Genomic DNA, 14,137 nt, shown 5'->3' with positions numbered 1-14,137 from the left:
GCATAATACAAGACGTTATGTCGACAAAATTCAAGATTTTCTATCCTCTTATAATAATTCATTTCATCGTAGTATTAAGATGTCGCCTAATGAGGTGACTATGGAAAATACAGACATCGTTTTCCGTAACCTGTACGGCAACGTATCTCTACAGAAGAGTGATAAAAAAAGATTCGCCGTAGGAGACAACGTTAGAATTTCCAAAATAAAGGGTGTCTTTGACAAATCGTATGAACAATCTTTCTCAGACGAGTTTTTCACTGTAGTAGAAATTCTCAATCGTTTTCCAAAGGTTTACAAACTCAGCGATTACGACGGAGAGCCGCTAGATGGCGTATTCTATGCAGATGAGCTCCAAAAAGTGAAAATTAAGAAAAATACATTTTTCAGCATTCAGAAAATTCTTAAATCCCGAACGGTCTCAGGGAGGCGTGAACTTTTGATACGCTGGGTCGGATGGCCTCCGAAATTTGATTCTTGGGTGGCAGCCAGCAGTGTTAAAGATATCTGAAATGACAAAAACAATCATTACACAGAAATATCAAGATGGGTGAAGTAAGGGATGGTTTTTATGTAACCCTGACCTCCAACGCAAGTATGCATTTGTATCCGAATAATACAAATACGGACTTTAGAGTCGAATTGGTCCAGAATATCGATTTAAAGGGGCCCTGGGAAGTCGCTATTTGTGAAATTACATATGTGAACACGTGTGTAGATGTACCGGAGAAAAAAAGGGGCTTCTACTTTAGAGAGATGACAAAACCAGCAACCGAGCCTCACGAGACACCCCCACCCACCCTGGTGAAACTGCGGGGGGAGATATATGGCGATCTCAACTCCTTGGCTGAAGATATTAAAACGCAGTTATTGAAAGCTTCCAACAAAAAAATAAACGTGGAATACGACCAACATACCCATAGATTTAAATTTCACACCAAAGAACCCTACGAACTAAAATTTAACGAACCGTTAGCTTATTTAGTAGGCCTGCCGGCTGAGCAATGGTTTCCATTAAAAACAGATTGGACAAAGGCCCCGCGGACAGCTGATCGAAGGGGAGGGCGGTACCATCTTTTCATTTACGCCGATGTAATACACTATCAGACTGTTGGCGACGCCCACGCCCCTTTACTAAGGAGCCTGCCTTTAGAAGGGGAATTTGGATCGCTCATAAATAGAAGTTTCAACACCTTATATTATTTAGATGTAAACAAGCGGCACATTGAGCACATCCATATTAGCATTCGCACAGACCAGAATCAACCAATCAATTTCAAATACGGGAAGATCGTTCTAGTTCTACATTTTAGACCGAAACATTAAAAAAATATGAGACTCGAGACACATCCCGATTTATATCGATTCGTCAAATATTATGAAAGTCAAATAGGTGGTTCCTATCCTGGTTTCCACGGTGCCCCAGTTCAATACGGACGTGGGATAGGGTCTATATTCGCGAAGCTATTTCGTTTTGTCGCTCCAATGTTGAAATCAGGTTTCAACCTAGCCAGACCGCATCTGCAAAGTGCCGCGCGGAACATTGCTACGGATGTGGCGGGCCGCGTCATTGAAAAAATAAAACGTAAACCGGAAGCCGCTCAAGGAGGTGCGGGACTTGTAGTTCTTTCACGTCGTGGCCGAAGACCCTCAGGCCTCAGATTGAGAATAAATAAAAAGACACGCAGTATCAAAAACTTCAAACCAGTCATCAAAAGGCGACCAAGACGTAGGACGGACATATTCTCTTAAAAAAATAAAAATAAATAAATAAAATGTCGCTTTTACATTTTAATTCCCAAGAATGCAGTCTTAGTGAGCTGGATATTTTTGCTCCACCTCTCACACAATTATCAATAGATCAAACACAGTATGTGGAGATTCCTCCTTTATCGGCAATTACAGATTCGGGCCCGATTGAATTTTTTATCCCCGGAGATGGCTCTAAATATCTCGATCTATCTGATACATTGCTGCATTTACGTTTAAAAGTATTACACAAAGACGGAAGCAATCTAGCAGCGAATGAAGCTGTGGGGATTATTAATTATCCTCTTAATACCATATTTTCACAAGTTGACGTCGTTCTAGGGGACCGTCTTATATCACAATCTAGTGCGACGCACCCCTATAGGGCAATAATTGAGACTTTGTTAAATTTTTCAAGAGATACCCTCCATTCACAATTCTCAGCTGGGATGTTTGTTAAAGATACCAGGGGACGTATGGACTCTATTGCTTTTGAAGGCCCCAATATCAACGATGGACTATGGAAGCGCGCTTTACGACTGGCAGAATCACAAGAGTTCCAAATTATGGGGCCCATACACAGCGATATATTTTTCTGCGAGCGTCATCTACTGAATCACGTGGATCTACGTTTGAAATTATCCAGAGCCAACGATGATTTCTGTCTCATGAGCGCGTCTAACAACGACGTCTGTCTCAAGATTTTAGGGGCAACATTATTTGTGAAAAAAGTAACTGTGTCGCCAGCCGTCGCTATTGGCCACGAAGCAGCGTTACACAAGGGCAATGCCATTTATCCTTTAACGAGAATTTGTCTTAAAACGTTTTCCATTGCTCAGAACTCCAGAGTATGTCATCAGGATAATTTGTTTCTCGGACATATGCCAAAACAAATAGTGTTAGCCCTCGTAAATCATTTGAGTTTTGCTGGGAGAAAAGATTTAAATCCATTTAATTTTATCAACGGCGACATTGAATATCTAAGTCTCTCGCAAGAAGGCCGACAGATTCCGTCCAAAGCTTTTCAGCCTTATTTTGGCGGGGGGCTTTCTACACGCGAATACCTTAATCTTTTCACAGCGACGGGGCGTTTTTTGAAGGATTTACCACTCTGTATCGATCAAGATGATTTTAATCAAGGTTACTCGCTTTTTGTCTTCAATCTGAACCCCGGAGATGATTCAGGAGCCATTGCCCCAGTAAACAACGGCGTGCTCAGACTGGATCTACGATTTCGTAATCCGCTTCCGCACACAACAACGTTAATTGTTTACGCCGCTTATGATTCAATTATCGAAATCAACGCCAAGAGAGAGGTGCTGATGGATTATTATTAATATTAAGATGAACGGGCGTGAATTGACCAGTTTCATGAGGCGTCAACATGGGCCTCTCTTTGGAGGCGTTTTTGCAGCAGACGAGTTGCATGACGTCACAGACACACCCCCCAGACACTACATTGTAAACACGCACCCGAGGCATCTGCCGGGGGAACACTGGCTGGGGTTAACGTTAGAAAAAGACGGTTCGGCCACATTCTTTGACCCTTTTGGTTTAGAACCCGACCATATATTTTACCCTAAGAGTATATTGGATTTTCTGAAAAAACATTCTAACCGTATAATTTACCATAACATTCAACTACAACACGAACTGACGAGCACCTGCGGTCATCACTGTGTTTATTATTTAAGTCAACGAAGATGCGGGTTAACTTATCTGGATGTTTTGGATAGCTACACGACAGACCCCCTACACAATGATGCAATGGTTACCTCCTTTGTTCGAAAATCACGTGGGGCCCGGCGAGTGTGCGGGGGTCAGACATCGTGTTCTTTGCATAAGTTTAAAAAATGTCATTGTACGTAGTCACGTTAATGTTTTTTATAAAACTCTTTTTATTCAATAAAAACATCTTTAAAAAGAGAGTTACAGAGTCAAGTGTGTTTTTATGCTAACATATACAATATACGTTTTTTTATTTCACCATACATCAAATTTCTCATATTTAATAACTAACCCATTTTTGAGCCATTGCGGCTTGCTTTCTTTTTTTTTTCTTAATGTTTTTTGCGTTTGCATTTTTAGCTTGGGAAACGTCTTCATCTTCAGCTCTAGCGTATTTTAAACGTTTAAAGTCAGAACGTGCCAAAGGGTTGGAAATGCTTGATTCCGGTAAATTAAGACGGGTTAATGTTTCCAAAAATTCACTCCAGCCTATAGGAGGACCGCCTACTTTCTTACCGCTCACGACGAGCTTTTTTATCAAATCGGTCATATGAGATCCTCTGATAAGATTTCCATTAAATATAAATTCGCCCCGAGGCGTCCATCCTATATCGTTCGATGCTAATTTTCTCAACACGTATGCGGCGTTTCGATGATGTCGTGATCCTATAGCGTCGAGAATCCCTGTCCATTCCTCCGTTTGCACCTGTTGCGTAGTTTTCATCCCCGGCGGGTCCTCGTGCACCTGTTCTCTCGTCTCCATCTCCGTCAGCTCCGTGGCGTTGTTGTTCTGATTGGAAGGGGTGGCGCGTTCTATCTGATCTTGCGATACGTTCAGTGTGATGGGGGCACTCTCCTCATTCTTTTGTTTTAATAATCCTCTGTAACGTTGCATTAGGCTTTGATACATTTTGATTTTTTCGTATTGATTTAAATTTTTATTTTCCAACACCTGTTTCATCTGCCGATCTAAATCCCGTTCAGCTGTATCGAGGATGTTTGGCTGCGCTCGAGTCATCCTGTCTAGTTGGTATGGGGAGACGAGGTACAATTTATTCGCCGTTTTCAAACTCATTTTTATTTATTTATTTATTTATGAGGCCTCCGATGACGCTTCCGAGTACAGGAGCAAAAGCAGCCAGCAACGGGAAAATGAAACCACCTTTTTGAACCAATACAGCTCTTTTCTTCTTTAAAGTATTTTTTTTATCGGCTAGAAATCGAATATTCCTTTTTTGTTTTTTAAGTTTTTTGTATTGTTTCGAATTTAGAGGTATGTGGCCTTTTAGGAGATTTAAAGCAATCTCACATAGCGCTTTTAGTAAACTGGCAGGAGCTCTGAGGAGTAAATGTTTGCGTTCGCCCGGCTTGCAGGTAAAGAGAGTCTTAAGTAACGCCGCATTTCTTTTTAACAGTTTAGACATTGTTTTTATTGCTTAGGAATATAAACAGTAGGCCATTGATTGTGTAGTATGCCTGTGCGCAGTCTGTATTGTTCTGGACACGTAGGCGTCAAATCAACCAGTAAATAGCCGTACGGATCCCTCGTCGCATCTTCAAAACATTCCAGAAAGAACTTCCGGTTGTTGGGGCAGATTTGATTAGCCAGAACAGTTACCTGCAATTTATCGCGTGGATTTTTGAACAAAACTAGATAATTACTGTTTAGGCTTATAGTACGGCTAAATTTACCCTGGTGGAAGATGTTCTGCGTTAACATGATGACGCTTAGATTCATATGATGCCTATATTGTGTAAAAATTCGAACCACTTCCTGATTGTCTGAGGCTTGAAAGATGACATCGTCCAATATCAGCAGATGGTTTTGCTGCGGGGGGAACAACTTTTCATCGTCAAAAGATTCAGGCAATCCTTTGATAAATACAATATTTTTATTCATACTTTTGACTTCATCATACAAAGGTTGGGCCGAAGTATAAACCCATACAATATTATGAGGCTTTTGTCTCATGACATGATCTGTGTGTTCTAAAACATTTTTCACCAGAAAAGTCTTGCCACATCCACTAGGGCCACTAATTATACAGGCAAAAGGTAGTTCTAATCTAGGATCAAATTCAATTTGGTTCAAAGACATTTTTACACATGGAAAACAAAAAAATGTTAAAACCCAAAAGGCAACGTCTGACCTCGCCCGACTAGGCGTCTCTTATCGTACACGACCCTCAGTCTCTTATTGAATGAGGCATTCTTTAATCGGAAGCCTTTTTTATCACGTACAATGACGTGTTGCGGGGTAGAGAGCACGTCCGAGCACGCGCCTTGGCTGTTGATGTACCCCTGAACCAGATCAAGCATGCTATCGAAATTGATGTTTTGCCCGCTTTCATGTGTTTGGGTGATACCTTTGACCTTCATCACGACACGTCCACTGTTTCTCAGTTTGTATGCGTAGGTCTTGGGGCCTGCGGAGACAAAATCTACAATGCTGTCGTTGGAAAGCTCGTCTGTCAAATCACCCAGATAGTCTCCCAGAGGCAGAACGCTTTCACCGGGCAAAGCTGTATAGATAATACTGTCCGTATCAGTGTACAAAACCCGGTTCTGTAGCATTTCCAAATAGCCGTACATTTTCAAACGAGCGTACGCCGTTGTAAAACACGCCGCAGCCACATTTGTAGTTTTCGTCAATGGTTTCTCAGTGTTTGTTCGAAAACAATACTGCACCATCGCTCGTTTTTTGTTGAGAAAGTGGATAAATGTCACGTCATACAGACCTGAAAAAAGCAGTTCGAGAAAATCCTTAGTTTTTGTCACAATCTTTGTGCTTGGCATGTTCTCACGCTGCGCCAACTTACCCCAGAGATTGTTCAGACATAGTTTTGAAACTTGCCTTTTTCCAGGATTCACTCTAATTTTGGAAGGATCTAGTTGAATATTTTGATGCGTCTTATAATCCTCGATATACTGGTTTCTATCAGCCTGATTGATGACATGTGCGGGGTACCCTGAAGATTCCTGTTTACCTTTCAAAAAAGTCCTCATATAGTCGGTAAAAATGGCGTCACTCTTTCGACTGTAATGCCATACCTCGGAAATATTCACAACGGTGTAACCGAGGTCGAGAGCCTTGGCGAATTCAGGGGTTGTCCAGACACCCGTTAATGACCTTTGCTCATCAGTGTGCGCACAGGCTGTATTTTGATTGTTGGCATCGCCACAGGTGCGACATAATGTGAATAGCAGTTTACCTTTAGGTGATTTGTAGGGCAAAACAGGAAAATATAACCCCCTCGGTGGGTTAACTGTAGCGCTGATGAAGCCGAAATACATCCTGGGGTCCTTGAAGTCATTGTGGAAGATTTCAGGATGATCAATGGGGTAGAGACAGGTGCTATTGATAAATGGATACAGCGACGTGACATCAACATAAAGCACACGTTCGTTAGGTTTTGGGGTATATCTTAAAACAAACGCGTTTGTCCGCCCCCCGAACAAAGCTTGTCTAGGCTTTAGCGGTGATGGGAATTTAGCTTTTTTGATGAATTCGCCCGTCGCCGCGTCTAACTTTTTCATTCGCAACCATTCGTGCTCCCACATAATTACAAGTTGCAAATTCGGTTTAAGACGTAGTTCTCGAATTTTCTTTTGGGTGGCATCGAACCTTTCCTGAAAGGGGCGTTTTGTCGTCGGACATATTTTAGCAAGATCGAAGCATTCTGAACAACCGTGGTGATAGCATCCAAAATATTCATACACTATACGCACACCTCCAACCTCTCTATAACCGTCTACAAAGAAGTTGTCTATTTTGACTTCCCCGCCGTTTAAAGCGTGTCTGATGTGAACATTTTGACTGTGCATGACCCACAGCAAATATTGGATAGCGTCTTGCGAGAAAGCTTTATATTGGTTCGTGTAGTTGTCTGCAGGTGTAATGGCCAGTGTTTGAGGCTTCAGGAATCTTGTGCGGAACACACTCATGCAGGCTGAGGCGATTGTCACAGCGTTGAAGGGGTCACAACCTGTAGCTTCGAAAAACTCACCCCTAAATGTCTCACCACCCTGGAATAACAAGTTCACGTCATTCTTACAGTAGGCTACAGCCTGCTGGGCAAAATCAAACGACCCCATACTGTTTTTGTCATACCATTCGTAGAACTTTGCACGCTCTGAGGGGGCCAGGCGTTCAACATCGTAAGACGAAGGCTCGGGATAAGACCCTACATAATTCAGATGAGCCAACGAGCTGAATTTGTGTGGAAAGTACCCCTTTGATTTGTCTTCAAACCCTAGGGCCTTTGGGATCGCACTTAGCGCCATGGTCAGAAATGAGAGCGAGTCTATGTATCGCGATTTGAAATCAACATCCACAAAAGAGAGAACCTTACTCCCTTGCATTATAATGTCAAATTTGACACCCAGATCGATCATTCTGTTGAGTAAAATGTAGGAATCAAAACCTCTAGCATTATGTGCTACAAAAGTCGAACCTTTGAAACGAGGGTTTCTGAAAAAACTAACAAAACCGTCGACACAATCGGTACCAAACCAATGCTTCTCCATACTATTCGATTTACAACAAACAAGAAAGGGTTTGAGTGACCCGTCTTCATCTACATAGGTTTCAAAATCGTAGTATATTACATTTCTACAAGGAGGCTGTGCTTTTAGAGGTTGGATGTAACACAGATGAGGATCAAGCATTGTATCTCCCCTCAACTCGTCACCGCACACAGCACATTTTTTAGCGAGGCAATGATGCTTGACACGACTAGCACCTGGTTTCACATAATATTGCAAGCCGCATTGCATGCATTTTTTATATGTGTCACAGTTAGTTTTGAGGATGTCTGACCTTCTCGCCTTGCGCGGCTCTTTATGTTTGATAAAACACTCGTCATTATAACAAGTCTTATTACAATCAGGACAGATTACACGTTTAAAGGGTAGCTGTTTACATCTCGCATCAAGACACACGTGACAGTGCCCCGGGCACCGATGCTGCTCCCAATTCTCGTGACCTTTGAAGCAGTGTCTACAGAAATATGTATGACCTACAAACCCCTCAATGGATTTAACGCCGTAGAAATGATTCTCTAGTAAAAGGATAAACAAAATATCATTGGCTGATTTGGGGTAGCGAGTCTCAAAAAAAGTCATAGGACGGCAGTCGGCTTTTCTGTACATTACAACTATCTTTCTTTTGAGGGCTTTCTCGAATTTGTGTACATCAGCCAGACTTACAGCTGTGTGACAGTTCAAACCTACACTCTCTTGTAAGAGCCGAGCCTGCTGTGTGGCCTGCTTTGTTGTTAGCGAGCTGTTTAGCAGATGTGCTAACGCGAGAGCAAAGCATAGATTGTTGTCTTTGTTAAGAGTCATGTACAAATGTCGTTTTTTTCTCTTTAATATTTCTACATTAGTGGATTGTATCAGTTTGCGACGCATACCTCCACGCAAAGGCTTGAATATTTGTACCACTAATTCTAAACCTTCATCGAGCATAAGTTCTGTGTTAGACTGTGCTAAACGCTCTAGCATACTTTGTACATGCTCCCTCATAGAGTCTATATCAGTCATTTGCTGGTAGGTATGTGCTCTTTCGTCACCACCCCCCACAATCTCAATCTGAATTGCATCCCCCGTTTGTGCAATGTCATCTACCTCCTCCAAAACACCTTCGATGTTATTTTCGATATGCATGTAAAAAGAAGCAAAATCCCTGCTACCCGATTGCATGGGGGGATTTATACGTCTCCGCACTTCAACATTATTGAAATGGGGTCTGTTAACTACAGCCGAGCCACCTTGTTGAACACGGCTTAGAGGCTGAGAGGTAGCGACAGGTTCCGAGCCTGCGGGTTGAACACGACTCAGCGCCTGAGAGGTAGCGTCAGGTTGCTGAAACGCCGTATGTTGAGACAGCGCTATGTCGCCCCCAATTTGATGATCAATTATTACAGCGCAGTTGTTAGGCTGTTGGCGAGTTTGTAGGCACGGCGCTATGTCGCTACCATCAATACACGCCAAGGGTTCAACGCACATGTCATCAATTATTTCATCATTCAACACAGACTGATTATCGTGAGTCGGGTCAGGCGGCTGTACATTTAACTCGTTGATAATGTCAATCAGTTGAGCCGGTATGTTAGGACTGAGACAACGTACACTCTCATACGTGTGGTTATTTAATTCAGTTATCAAGTTTAACAATTGTGAAGAAATGTGTGTAGGACTTTGGCTACCATCGTTGACACTTTGATTATTAAGACCCTCTACCACACTTTGTAAATGATTAGGCACATCGGGGCTGAGGGCACTCTGCTCACCCGATACCACCGCATTTACACCCTCTAGAGCAGATAGCAGGTGTGATGTTAATTCTGATATTTGACTCCTATACGCACCATCCGATAACATTTCAATATCGTTGTTAATTGTCAAGATTTGTTGATCTAGTTCAGGGGTATCACAAAATCTCTGCCTTGTACGTGATTCATGATTTGTTTCATCGGTTTCAAAATCTATTTCAACAATGCTTGTTATGACGTCTGCCTCAGTTGGCGTGAGTTTAGGGTCAGACATTGCCTTTTTATTTTAAACTATCGATGTTTCAATTGCAGATGTCAATGTCTGTATTACTTTGAGACAAGAGCGAAGTTGCTGTCTGTAAATACATTCACCGTCACACGCATGAGACCTTGAATCTTTCAGACGCCTCTCTCTCACACGGAAGGATGGGTGGGGGTTGTGTGTGAGCCTGCTCCTTCTTCGACCCCTCCTACTCCGAGTCATCTGACGCCTCGAAGGTTGAGCAGCCTGTGGTTGGCTGTCAATAGCGCCTGAAGTATACAGAAGAAACAATGTTATAACATAAATATATGATAGAAAAAATAATATATATATATATATATATATACATATAAAACAAAATTCGACATACCTTCAATTTCTTTTAACGATTCGCGAGTTTGGTTCAACTCCTCGTACTTAATATTCGCAAGCTCTGCGTCCGTCACGTGACCCGCTGACACGTCATCCGCTTTTTGAGCAAAGAGCCGATTCTGTCGGTCTTCAAATGCTCTTAAAAGATGCGGAGCTGAGCCCTCGTCAGACGATTCTCCCAACACATCCGACACGTTTGAAGCAGGCTCTTTGTAACCTTCGCGACCTGTGTCACCCAGACCGTTTTTCTGGATGTCTTGCTCCGCTGCACCTACCAGATCTAACATACATACATAAGTTAAACATTTTAAGATCAACGTATTAATATTAACTAACATAAATGAATGTGTGATTCACCGTAATCCGTCTGCGTTAAGTAGACTCCACTGAAGTCATCATTTAACCGCGCTTTTTGTTGTTGAGAAAAAACAATAACATCACATTTCTGATGGAGAAAATAACAGAATAATGTAAACATATAATAAAACTCACGAGCATTGTGGACGTCCGCATAGACGATAATATCTATGTACAAAAAAAAAACATACGTCATAAATACAATCGCATTATAACAGAATAGTTTATTTTTAGGAAAAAAAACAACCTACCTTTCACCATTGCTTTTAAAAGATCCGCAGAGCGTAGAGACCGACTTGAGGTGGTTTGAGCTTTGTAAAGGCCTTTTCTGACTGTTTAAACACTTGCACATCTATATATCCAGATACTTTCCCGCCCTAAAGAACATTCTGACCTGAAGACCCCTCATCGTACCCCCACCCCATTTTTAAACTCCATTTTCTCCTCCATACACAAAATTGGACTGAGGACCAGCTAATTTCATCCCTCGGAAGGTAAGATTCATTTTTTTCACCTCATACTATTATTAAAAGCTTTTTTAAACTGAAACATAGCACCAAAAATATATATATATGTTTCATAAAACGCATGGGGCCCACACAAACATCCACACACACACACACATCCCACAGATACAGATACACGCGGCGAGGTCATAAAACTCAGCCCCACACAGACACATACACATCCCACAGATACACGCGGCTAGGTCATAAAAAAAAAAAAATAATCTCACACGCGGCAGGGTCATACACCCCCCAACAATCTTAAGACCCAAAACATGTACAGACATATTCCCACCACCAAATAATTTAACTCAGCCACATACACACACATACAACCCAGATACAGACACACGCGGTAAAGAGCCGCGCAAGGTGAGAAGGTCAGACACTCCCAACAATCTTAAGACCCAAAACATCTACAGACATATTCCCACCACCAAAAAATAAACAAAACAAGTTTTACAGATGATATAACACATATGTTCAGACTTACCCCCATCCAAAAAACAAAACAAAACAAGATTTACACTCATCCTGAGATAAATAAACTTACACACCTTACCACTCCTATCTCAGGATGAAAGTGAATGAAACACTTAAACACCCCCTACAGGACGAGGGAGGAAGCAGCAGCTCATAACATTTTTGACTTTCAACCACACACCCACCACACACACATCCCACAGATACACATTCATACCAAACTCAAACCCTAACCCTAACCCACAATTCAACATTTAAATAAATAACAACCTAACCCTATAACCTATGACCTCCCTATGACCTCTATAAACTCTATGACCTCAATAACTCTTTTTAAAAAAAAAAAAAAAAAAAAAAAAAAATTTAATACTTTTTTATTAAGGTCATAAATCACTACTCCATCAAACTTTGTCATAAGGGCCACCTACCATTCTCTCCCGTCACTCTGGTTAAAGTGTTGTAAAAAAAAAAAGGCTGTTGGGGGCTAGGGAGTATCGAGTTGATCATTATACATGAAGAAATAACCAATTTCATCGTTTGGTTTATGTTTTACACGCGTTTTAAATTTTACTGCCGAAATCGCTTTTTCTCGCCGAGATAAGCACGTTTTCTGAAATGCCGCTCTCCCGTCACTCTGGTTAAAGTGTTATGAAAAAAAAGGCTGTTGGGGGCTAGGGAGTATCGAGTTGATCATTATACATGAAGAAATAACCAATTTCATCGTTTGGTTTATGTTTTACACGCGTTTTAAATTTTATTGCCGAAATCGCTTTTTCTCGCCGAGATAAGCACGTTTTCTGAAATGCCGCTCTCCCGTCACTCTGGTTAAAGTGTTATGAAAAAAAAGGCTGTTGGGGGCTAGGGAGTATCGAGTTGATCATTATACATGAAGAAATAACCAATTTCATCGTTTGGTTTATGTTTTACACGCGTTTTAAATTTTATTGCCGAAATCGCTTTTTCTCGCCGAGATAAGCACGTTTTCTGAAATGCCGCTCTCCCGTCACTCTGGTTAAAGTGTTATGAAAAAAAAGGCTGTTGGGGGCTAGGGAGTATCGAGTTGATCATTATACATGAAGAAATAACCAATTTCATCGTTTGGTTTATGTTTTACACGCGTTTTAAATTTTATTGCCGAAATCGCTTTTTCTCGCCGAGATAAGCACGTTTTCTGAAATGCCGCTCCCGTCACTCTGGTTAAAGTGTTATGAAAAAAAAGGCTGTTGGGGGCTAGGGAGTATCGAGTTGATCATTATACATGAAGAAATAACCAATTTCATCGTTTGGTTTATGTTTTACACGCGTTTTAAATTTTGTTGCCGAAATCGCTTTTTCTCGCCGAGATAAGCACGTTTTCTGAAATGCCGCTCTCCCGTCACTCTGGTTAAAGTGTTATGAAAAAAAAAGGCTGTTGGGGGCTAGGGAGTATCGAGTTGATCATTATACATGAAGAAATAACCAATTTCATCGTTTGGTTTATGTTTTACACGCGTTTTAAATTTTATTGCCGAAATCGCTTTTTCTCGCCGAGATAAGCACGTTTTCTGAAATGCCGCTCTCCCGTCACTCTGGTTAAAGTTTTAAGAAAAAAAAGGCTGTTGGGGGCTAGGGAGTATCGAGTTGATCATTATACATGAAGAAATAACCAATTTCATCGTTTGGTTTATGTTTTACACGCGTTTTAAATTTTATTGGGTGCTTACGTATTATCGGGAGGACCTTTAAAAAAACGACTCAAAAATTAAAGTAAATTATTTATTGAAACGATAACATTACATTTGTAATTCCGGAGGCCAGAACGACCCCGAGCACCAGCGGTCAGCCACGGAGGGTGCTGGATCATCCATACTTCCATAGCTCCAGAGCTCCAGAGATCCATAGTTCCATAGCTCCATAGCCCCGGAGCTCCATAGCCCCGGAGCTCCATAGCCCCGGAGCTCCATAGCCCCGGAGCTCCATAGCTCCATAGCCCCGGAGCTCCATAGCCCCGGAGCGCCATAGCTCCATAGCCCCGGAGAAAAAGTAAAAATCAAAGGTCCTCCCAATAATACGTAAGGATCCTGAAGGAACACAACAGCCTCTTCCTCAGTGCGCGGTAAATCAAAGATCTTGATACTAACCAACAAACCATGTGAAAAAAAAGTAAAAGTAAAAATCAAAGGTCCTCCCGATAATACGTAAGCACCTTTTATTGCCGAAATCGCTTTTTCTCGCCGAGATAAGCACGTTTTCTGAAATGCCGCTCTCCCGTCACTCTGGTTAAAGTGTTATGAAAAAAAAGGCTGTTGGGGGCTAGGGAGTATCGAGTTGATCATTATACATGAAGAAATAACCAATTTCATCGTTTGGTTTATGTTTTACACGCGTTTTAAATTTTATTGCCGGAATCGCTTTTTCTCGCCGAG

General features: G+C 41.6%; 1 protein-coding gene across 2 annotated transcripts; it reads right to left on the bottom strand.

Moving 5' to 3' along the window:
• Positions 1-286: 286 nt before the first annotated feature.
• LOC147037705 (uncharacterized) lies at positions 287-11,131 on the bottom strand. 2 transcript variants are annotated; one of them, XM_085905122.1, is made up of 6 exons: positions 10,995-11,131; positions 10,879-10,911; positions 10,744-10,794; positions 10,385-10,666; positions 10,142-10,283; positions 287-507 (listed from the first exon to the last, which is right to left on the bottom strand). In XM_085905122.1, exons 1-6 carry the CDS (start codon positions 11,002-11,004, stop codon positions 498-500), a joined length of 528 nt encoding a protein of 175 aa, XP_085761248.1. In that variant the 5' UTR covers positions 11,005-11,131; the 3' UTR covers positions 287-497. The 2 variants fall into 2 exon arrangements, with proteins under 2 accessions (XP_085761248.1, XP_085761247.1); XM_085905121.1 differs by lacking the exon at positions 287-507 and having other exon boundaries at positions 9,400-10,283.
• Between the last annotated feature and the right edge of the window lie 3,006 nt (positions 11,132-14,137).

Source organism: Syngnathus leptorhynchus, unplaced genomic scaffold (assembly GCF_054491065.1).
Source record: "Syngnathus leptorhynchus isolate UIUO unplaced genomic scaffold, UIUO_Slep HiC_scaffold_135, whole genome shotgun sequence".
NCBI lineage: Eukaryota > Metazoa > Chordata > Actinopteri > Syngnathiformes > Syngnathidae > Syngnathus > Syngnathus leptorhynchus.
This window is presented reverse-complemented; position numbering and strand designations above follow the sequence as displayed.